General features: G+C 44.2%; 1 protein-coding gene across 1 annotated transcript; it reads left to right on the top strand.

Annotated features, from left to right (window-relative positions):
* Positions 1–463: 463 nt before the first annotated feature.
* unc45b (unc-45 myosin chaperone B) lies at positions 464–10,100 on the top strand (the record flags this gene model as incomplete). Its single annotated transcript, XM_083673753.1, has 20 exons — positions 464–572; positions 1,407–1,568; positions 1,743–1,779; positions 1,893–2,068; positions 2,333–2,422; positions 2,603–2,770; positions 3,169–3,334; positions 3,559–3,729; positions 4,096–4,267; positions 4,778–5,078; positions 5,584–5,678; positions 6,062–6,203; positions 6,599–6,739; positions 6,858–6,985; positions 7,152–7,218; positions 7,755–7,868; positions 8,148–8,263; positions 8,725–8,842; positions 9,344–9,499; positions 9,828–10,100. Exons 2-20 carry the CDS (start codon positions 1,407–1,409, stop codon positions 10,098–10,100), a joined length of 2,793 nt encoding a protein of 930 aa, XP_083529879.1. The 5' UTR covers positions 464–572.
* Positions 10,101–10,370: the final 270 nt, after the last annotated feature.

Genomic DNA, 10,370 nt, shown 5'->3' on the forward strand with positions numbered 1-10,370 from the left:
TTTCTAGAAGCTGCCAGGTCGTTCTGTGTTCCTACAGCTGTCAGTGGCTGGCAGACCCCCTGCTCCTCCCACCATGCCTCCGCCTCACCAAGGCTGCATAGACATTTGCTGTTGAGTTCTCAGCTGTCATCATACCTGTTCCCTAAATAGACCATATCAGGTCCAGACCATGTTTCAAGGGGTTGGTCGATGTCATTCCACGCAAATACAGAAATGTCTGCAATTATTTCAATGATTTGTCAAAGGTGTATTGCAATAAATATGTTACTATAGTGTTATAACATGTTGGTATAGTGTGAGAAAAATCTTATTGTGGATTGTTTTCTGAGGAGATGTCAGTTCTGTTTGAAGTGAACCCCCTCCCATATTGGAAATGGACCTATCCTGGTTCTGGCCCACCTCATTGAGATTCAGTATAAATATAAATTGCAGTAGTTGGGGAGTTGCATGAAAACCAAAAAAAAAAGTTTGGGAGCACAATCAAGACGTGACGCTCCATACCAGACAACCCAAGCGAGGGAAGAGAAAATAAAAGGAAGAGAGGAGAGGAGAGGAAACACACAGTTAGAGAGGTACTGTATCACGCAGAGCACGACTGTGATTTAACAAGTGTTGAGTGACAGGCAGGTCTGTTGAGGGCTCTGGAGACAAGGGACAGTGTGATTGCCTATCAGAAGAGGTGGAGGGGACGGGTGCTGTCCATTAAGAAGCTGGTATCAGTGGTAAGGCCACTGGTGTACAGAATGATGTCCAAATAAGGCATGAGGGGAGGCCATTTAAAATCAGAGATAACATGTGCTTGGCCATTTGCTAAAGGGAGTTTGGGTCAGCAGGATACTTTATCATGGAAAAGGTAGGAAATGTATGTTTTACAGAGCATTGCATTTTCTGTCAGAGATAAATATTTGGCCAATTTGTTTCAAACCATTGTAGTATGTATTGTTGTTTCCTTTGTGAGCATGTCTTTCTTGCCCACAAATAATTTAAAGGTTGCCATAATGATTGTTGGCTTCACTTTGTCATAATGATGTGTTTATTTGAAATTGTGAAACATATGTATATAATCTCCATACATTTTCATTGATCTTATTTCAAAATGGGCAAAAATAGTATAACTATGACAATTCAAAATGAGTAATGCAATGTTTCAATGTGCTGTTTACTGAGTGAGTTCACATGAAATAAAATGCATTGTGAGTAAGTAATATATGATTGTTGCCGTATCATCTGAATGTCAAGGCAAATAAATGAATCAATGTATCTTATTACCTATCAGTATCAATCCAGCAATAGTATATGGTATAATGGCTTATGTCTATATGACATTTTTTTGCGAAAAAAACATCAGAATATTAATTCAGGATAAAAGAGTTTGTTGACTCTGTATCCTCTCCTCTCTCTACCAGATGGAAGATCCAATCCAGTTTAAAGATGAGGGAAACAAGCATTTCCAGGCAGGAGAGACAGAAAAGGCCATTGAGTGCTACTCGAAAGCCATAAAGTTGTGCAAGGACAAGAAGGTGCTGGCCATCATTTACAGGAACAGGTCGGCCTGCTACCTGAAAAAGGTAAACAGCTCAGCACACACACACACACACGCATGTACGCATGTGCACATACACACACACACACACACACACACACGCACGCACACGCACACGCACACGCACACCCACACATACACACACACAATGGCATTTGCTGATATCATGTTTGAATCAAACCCTCTTTTTCTTTCTTAGGAGAACTATGTCAACTCAGCCTCCGATGCCTCCAAAGGTATAATAAAACTGAAACACCATAAATGAAAATCAATCCTCTGCTAGTTTCCATTTAGCCCCATAAAGTTCCTGTCTCACTGTTACCCAGTTATATGTTCCTATTCCCACCAGCCATTGACGTGGATGCATCAGACATCAAAGCCCTGTACAGGCGCTGCCAGGCTCTCGAGAAGCTGGGCAAACTGGACCAGGCCTTCAAAGACGTGCAGAGGTGTTCCACCATCGAGCCCAAGAACAAGACCTTCCTGGAGACCCTGCGGAGGCTGGGGGCTGACATCCAGGCCAAGGTCAGCAGCAGTCCATTTGGAACCCTGAGATAGGATCAATTGGATTGCTTGATATTACATTTGAAGTGATGTTGGCATAACAGCTTGATAACATATCGATCACATCTTATTCTGTTATATTCACGCTATTATTATAGCAGTGTGCAATATTTCCTAACCCTGGTCCCTAGATAGAGTTGAAGAATAGGCATAGGCTCGATTTGGAAGTAAGATAAAGACTCTCAAACTCACAGAGTCTCTCTCTCTCTCTGTCTTTGTCCATAGCTGAAGACATCCTTCTCTACAGACTCACGGGTGAAGAGCATGTTTGACATTCTGCTTGATGAGGAGCAGGACAAGGACAAGATGGAAAAGGTTTGCATGATACCAGTAGAGATTCAATTCTAATATTTAATTAATTTAGTCTGTAAAGATCTTAGATTTTTCCTGCTATCAATTTAATATCCCCCTTATTCAGTGGACTTGTTCAGTTTCATATTTGGACTTGATTAGCCAATATAAAGCAAATATGAAGATTGTTTTATGCCCATCTAGGCTGCAAACAACCTGGTTGTTCTGGCCAGAGAGGACGCAGGCTCAGAGAGAATCTTCCAGAACAACGGAGTGCCTTTGCTGTTGGACATGATCGAGACAGGAAAACCAGAGCTGGTCCTGGCCGCTATCCGCACCCTGGCAGGAATGTGCACGGGACACAAAGCTCGGGTGAGGGACAGGGGGGAGGCAGGGCGAGGCTGAAGGGGTGAGGGATTAGGGGTGGATGTGGGGTTATGGGTTGGGGAAGGGGAGATGGATGGTAGTGAAATACAGAACAACAGATTACATTTCCCAAGTATTTATTATCAGAAAAGCACAGTTGCATTAACAGTGTTTGTTGACCTATTGCAAAAATGACCTCACTTTGATGACTTAACCATAGATATAGAACTCATGAAATGGACATATCCCCTCAGACCATGCCAATTTGTCTGGTACACTCATGGCAGTGTGGCTGACAAGATATGGGAATGCCCCTTCTATGAATTTACATCTATGAACGTAACCTTTTTAGATATCCCTGCATATATTCTGTTTTCAGTACCTATCTCCCCCACTCTAAACAGGCCATGGCGATCATCCACATGGTGGGCATTGACAAGATGTGCAGCATCATGGCTGTCGACAACGAGGATATCGCCTTGGCAACCTGTGACCTCTTCCAATGCATCAACGACTCCCTCTCAGGCGGAGACAGAAGGATCTATGGGAAGGAGGAGGCCATGGTTTTGGGTGAGACAGCCATCTGGTTCTGCACTCCTATTTCAGTCAAAAACACTACATTTTCTGTACGTTCATGTATCACCTCTCACTTAACATGCCGTGCTTAGGAGTACTAGGAATAAACTGCTGTTTTGAAGGGCCTGTCATCTACATCTGGTGGCTTTTTTTAACGTAACCTGGTTCACATTACAAGCCACTTGTAAACCTGGCCCTCACACCCTCTCCACCTGTAGACTCCAGCAAGGACCTGAAGGCCATCCTACTGGCCCTGCTGGAGATGGTTAACAGTAAGAAGGTGTCTGGAATCGGCAGGGACCAGGCCCTCAACCTCCTGACCAGGAATGTGCCCCGTAAGGACAAGAAGGAACATGACCACTCCAAGAGCCTCTTCACCATCGATCACGGTGAGTAAGTTAACCATGAACTTTGACCCTGTCGGCTTGAAACATGATGAGTCATAAGTGGGTTGGCTGTCATGATGATCCATGATACCAACTGGGCCTATGATAAAGTTGTTCATGTACTGTTTATGTAAGTTGATAGATCAGTGTGGTACAGTATACCCTCAGCTTGCTCTTTAGAAACACTCTTAAGATTAAGATTTAACTGTTAATTCTGTGCGTTTACAAAGAAAGATAAAAGGACATGGGTCACTGAGAGTACCACATTAATTAAAGAAAGTCGGCACGCTAACTCATTGACTGTGCTTTGATGTATCCCCCCCTCCACCCCCCTTCCCCCTCCCCCCTCCCCCCCTCCCGTCGTCGTAGGTCTGAAGAAGATCCTGAAGGTTTGTGGCCAGGTGCCTGACCTCCCAGACCAGCTGCCCATGACAGAGAACACCCAGCTCATCGCCAGCATGCTCCTCAACAAGCTGTACGACGACCTGCGCTGCGACCCAGAGAGAGACAACTACAGGGAACTATGTGACGAGTACATCAAGTGAGTAACACATGAGAAACACCTACAGCACCAGTCAAAAGTCTGGACACACCTTGCCAAGAGTGTGCAAAGCTGTCATCAAAGCAAAAGGTGGCTACTTTGAAGAATCTAAAATATAAACCATATTCTGGTTTGTTTAACACTTTTTTGTTTACTACATAATTCCATATGTGTTCCTTCATAGTTTTGATGTCTTCAATATTAATCTACAATGTAGAAAATAATAAAAATAAAGAAAAACCATTGAATGAGAAGGTGTGTCCAAACTTTTGACACAGTGAGAACTGTGAGTAGCAAGATAGTGTTGTCTTTTTTTATCACAAAGACTACAGGGAATATTACATAGAAATACTTCCAGTATGTTCCACTGGTACCCTCCATCGGTTTCACACAGCTCATCCTCAGTGACGTTAAATGTACCAACTGGACCCCCCCTGACACTCTCCCTCCCCTCTCCCCATCCTTCTCAACCTCCTCCTCCTCTCCCCCTGACCCTGACTCTGTCCACAGAGGCAAGTTCGACCCCACAGACATGGACAAGAACATCCACGCCATCAATGCTTTGTCAGGCCTGCTCCAGGGGCCCTTTGAAGTGGGCAACATCCTGGTAGGCCGGCAGGGCGTCATGGAGATGATGGTGGCGTTGTGCGGCTCCGATCGCGAGGTGGACCAGATGGTTGCCGTGGAAGCGCTGATCCACTCCTCCACGAAGATGAGCCGCGCCTCCTTCATCATCACCAACGGGGTGTCGCTGCTCAAGGACATCTACAAGAAGACCAAAAACGAGAAGATCAAGATCCGTGCCCTGGTGGTGAGTGAAGAATGTGCTGAATATGATCATTCTTGGTAGTGACTAATGATTAACTCATCAGAATCAGAATCAGAATTCTTGTTGTTTGGCCAAGTATATTTGCACATACAGTACCAGTCAAGTTTGGACACACCTTCTCATTCAGTGGTTTTTCTTTATTTTTTTTTAAATTATGTTCTACATTGTAGATTAATATTGAAGACATCAAAACTATGAAGGAACACATATGGAATTATGTAGTAAACAAAAAAGTGTTAAACAAACAAGAATATGGTTTATATTTTAGATTCTTCAAAGTAGCCACCTTTTGCTTTGATGACAGCTTTGCACACTCTTGGCAAGGTGTGTCCAAACCTTTGACTGATACTGTACAGGACATTGACATGGTAATTGTGATGCTAAACAGAATATCAGGGAGGGAACAGAAACATTCTATACCACGGCATCAGCTAGCCCTCATGTGATCACTGTGTGTGCGTGTGTGTGTGTGTGTCTCTCTCCCCAGGGTCTGTGTAAACTGGGTTCAGCTGGTGGAGATGACTACAGTATGAGACAGTTTGCTGAGGGTTCCACTGAGAAGCTGGCCAAGCAATGCAGGAAGTGAGTCAGAGCTGCTCTGCTGCCTGACGCAAAATCTAAAAGTGACAACAATTTGTCATTGTACTTCTGTGTAGTGTGAAAAGCATCTATTTTGAAAGCATCTTTCGGTATCTAAGTTCATCTTAATTTAGTTGGGAGAAATGCCCAAATCGTTGGGTTATGACTGACCTACTGGTTTGACATTCATTAAGTGCCGCTCATCTGCACATAATATTATCAGCTATTTCTATTGCTGTGATAGAGATACACTATTTCCCTGGGATGCTAAAATGGCTTCCTATGATGATGATAATAAGAATAAGAATAAGAATAAGAATAAGAATAAGAATAAGAATAATGGTGGTCCCTCACTCACTTCCTGTTTACCCATTTCCTGCTCCCAGATGGCTGATTAACCCCTCCATTGACGTGAAGACCAAGAAGTGGGCTGTGGAGGGTCTGGCCTACTTGACCCAAGATGCTGACGTGAAGGATGACTTTGTTACGGACGAGCCTGCCATGAAAGCCATGTTTGATCTGGCCAAGGTAGCCTTCTTTACCACGGCAGAGAGCGCACAGACATAAACAATAGCACATAACATGGCCTAGGTTTCAGTTGAAAGCGCATAAAGACACCATTAACAGACACGTTATACAGCTAAGCCATACCAGAGGATTATTTAGTTTTGAAGTCAAATTCCACAGTATGAGGATGAGTATTTGCAGATTCTAGCAACATGTGTTAACATCAACTTCTAGCTAGATATGATATTGCTTGACCTTATGTCATTTTTCAGACATTTCAGATGAATATGCAGCGTTGTCACTGTCCAAAACAAACACACGTAGATAGTTGATAGTGAAAGGAAGAACCCATACCTGAAACTGGGTGTATAAACGGGGACTAAACTCAATTTCTCCCTGTCTCCCTGTGGCACCAGTCTAAAGACAAGACCATCCTGTATTCCGTGACCTGCACCCTGGTCAACTGCACCAACAGCTACGAGAAGAAGGACATCATGCCTGAGCTGGTCCAGCTAGCTAAATTCTCCAAGCAGCACGTCCCTGAGCAGCACCCCAAGGTAGAAAGAAACAGTATTTGGTATTTCTTTGTTTCCAAAATTCCTTTCCTTTAATCAGAACTGAAATAGGGCCGTAGGTTTGTGTTGACTGAGAGTGCACACGCTTGTCTGCCTTCAGGACAAGAGTGACTTCATTCGGGAAAGAGTGAAGAAGATGCTGAAGGCTGGGGTCATCTCAGCTCTCGCAGTCATGGTCAAATCAGACAACACACTCCTGACTGACCAGACCAAAGAGATGCTGTCGAGGTGAGTGCTCTGATGTTTTATATGAATCCATAGGATACTGTTTTTTATGGATCCATGGGATTCTTGTTCAGCTCGCGAGTGCAGCTGATTAAGATTTGGAATATTGGTATAGAGATCAAAAATGTATTCAGTCTTAAAATCCACTATTTTCCATTTTTCCATTCAGGGTGTTCCTTGCCTTGGCTGAAGACACTAAGGACCGTGGTACGATAGTGGCCCATGGAGGAGGCAAGGTGGGTGACAGATACAACCTCATGACTGCATCGTCCTGCCCGTCAAACATACCTCTCTATTGGCCTGTGTATTCTTGGTTATGAATCTACTATTTTCTTGATCCATGATTTGCTTGACTATTACTGTTTTGTGAGATTAGTTATCATGTGCTACATGAATCAGTTAATATTGCCTCAGTGAATGAATCAGTGGCATTTTGATTATGACATGACAGAACAGTATACTGTTAGAATAAAGTGTTCCAGAAGGCTATCCCTGTGGGAGAACTCTCTGAGGGTTCCATGTGGAACCCTTTGTGTTACATGTAGAACCCTTTTTAGTTCCATTTAGAACTTTCTGCAGAATCTACGATGAACTCAAAAGGGTTCTACATGGAACCAATAAGGGTTCTACATGGAACCTTCAAAGGATTCTTCCACAGGGACAGCCGGAGAACCCTTTTTGTTCTCTTTTCTAGGCAGCACCTTTTTTTGAGTGTAGATACATCCAAATCCATTCACATGGTCATTGTTTCACCTTGCCTTTTAAACCCTAGGCTCTGATCCCATTGGCTCTGGAAGGGACAGATATAGGGAAGACAAGGGCCAGCCACGTCCTCGCCAAGATCGCTGCCGTTTCCAACCCAGAGATCGCCTTCCCCGGGGAGAGGGTGAGTATCTAACTTCACTTTCTGTTGCATCATGGCAGGTGGGGCTGGGACAGGGAATAGAGTCTGAAGCGTTCTAGTTGTCTTGTTAGTTTTGAAGCAGAAATATTCCTTTAACTCAACATTTAATCTGTCTCCGTCCCCTCCTCTCTTCCTCTGTCGCTTTCTCCTTCCCTCTCCCCTCTCTCCCTTCTCTCTTACACAACCTCCCCACCTCCCCTTGTTCTCTCTCTCTCTCTCTCTCTCTCTCTCTCTCTCTCTCTCTCTCTTTCTCTCAAACAGGTCTATGAGGTGGTGCGGCCCCTGGTCAGCCTGCTAGGCACAGACAAAGATGGAATGATGAACTATGAAGCACTCATGGGCCTGACCAACCTGGCAGGTTTCAGTGACAAGCTAAGGTGAGGCCTCTCAGCTCACTCACCACCACAACTGTCTAAGCCAACCAAACACTAGATAAATGAGTAGACTGTCCCATTAATGCTGTTATGATGGACAGAGGGTTATAGAGAGGTTGATACGTGTGTCTTGACCAACAACGTAACACTTGCAGCTAGATCTGGTCCTCTGTGGCTCAGTTGGTAGAGCACGGAGCTAACGACACTAAGATTGTGGGTTTGATTCCCGCTGGGACCATATATACTGAAATGTATGCATTCACTGCAATGTAAGTCTTTGGATAAAAGCGTCAGCTAAATGGCATATATATTATATCATTATTATTAGATCTACCTGCATTCTAGGTAAACCTCAGACAGCAAGGGTGTGACTTTTTTTCCCCATGGCTGCCTGAACGGTGTCAGCTGGTGACACCGGTTACTGCACATATTAACTCTTTCTTCCAATCTTCCATGGCACTCAGAGTGAAGATCGTGAAGGAGAAGGCTCTCCCGGAGATTGAGAACTACATGTTTGAGGAGCATGACCAGATCAGACAGGCGGCCACTGAATGCATGTGCAACCTGGTGTCATGCAAAGAGGTGAGAGGTCAAGCAAGCCATCTTGGGGAACAAGGAGGAGAAATGCATTAGATTGCATAACACATAACATGTCTAACATCAGCCCATCTGTGTATTTGATACTTACATAACCCTGCGTCTATGTACATTTATCTACGAGCCCCATGCGTGTTGCTCTCTCTGTGTATTACTAATTACAGTACCAGTTAAAAGTTTGGACACACCTTCTCATTCAATGGTTTTTCTTTATTTATTTGTATTATTTTCTACATTGTAGATTAATATTGAAGACATCAAAACTATGAAGGAACACATATGGAATTATGTAGTAAACAAAAAAGTGTTAAACAAACCAGAATATGTTTTATATTTTAGATTCTTCAAAGTAGCCACCTTTTGCCTTGATGACAGCTTTGCACACTCTTGGCAAGGTGTGTCCAAACGTTTGACTGGTACTGTATGTGTAATTAATGTGTAACTAGCTTAGAATCAACATCATCATGTCTATGCGTGGCGTTCCAGGTCCAGGAGCGGTACATGGAGGATGGGAATGATAAGCTGAAGCTGCTGGTCTTGCTGTGTGCCGAGGATGACGACAAGCTCCTGAGAGCTGCGTCTGGAGCCCTGGCCATGCTGACCGCCTCCCAGAAGAAGCTCTGCACCAAGCTGACTGTGGTGGTATGTATCCTCCCTCTGCCTTCAATTTTAGCTGAGGTTCTTATTGTATCCTCTGCTTAAACCACTCTGAAGAGATACTACATGTACTCTACCGTTTGAATTTGTAGCATCGTAAAGAGACCACTCTGATGATAGCTCTATTTTACCAACTGGTCTATTCTGAGGCCTCATTCACTTGAGTACTAAACAAAGTTAGTAGATCAGTCAAACATTTCCATGTACTGTAGGTCTATACAATTGCACCAGCAAATAAGCATTACATATACTGTATAAGATTCCGTTTGACCGACCGATGTTTGACTGATCTTCTCCCTGGTTCCCTCCACAGACAACACAGTGGCTGGAGATCCTCCAGAGGTTGTGTCTCCACGACCAACCTCAGATCCAGCACCGCGGCTTGGTCATCGTGTACAACATGCTCAACTCAGACGACAATGAGCTGTCTAAGAAGCTGATTGAATGTGAGATTCTGGAGATCCTCACGGTGATTGGCAAAGCAGAGGACAACCCCAAGAGGCAGATGGTGATCGACGTGGCGCGCACCTGCCTGGTCAGGGCCATGGAACTCGGTCTCATCAAGCCCTTCTCAAGCCCTTCTTAAAGCGGTGTTTCTAAAACCTCTCTGTTAGTGCTAAGGACCGGAATGCAATCCCCTTTTGTTTTCCTTTGAGGACTGCCTGAATTTAAGCTAGAACTGAGTACATCTGTGTCGGCTGTCAGAAGGAAAGGAGTTTCCCCAAAGCTTCGTAGCACATTCGTCCATGGCGTACGTACAATGGTCTTTATGATGATCTTGTGCTACGCAGTTTACGGGAAACTCACCCCAGGTGAGCAACAACCCACAGAGAGGTGCTGGTCAATAAACTGGCGA

This window comes from Argentina silus (genome assembly GCF_951799395.1).
Source record: "Argentina silus genome assembly, chromosome: 7".
In the NCBI taxonomy this organism is placed as follows: Eukaryota; Metazoa; Chordata; class Actinopteri; order Argentiniformes; family Argentinidae; genus Argentina; species Argentina silus.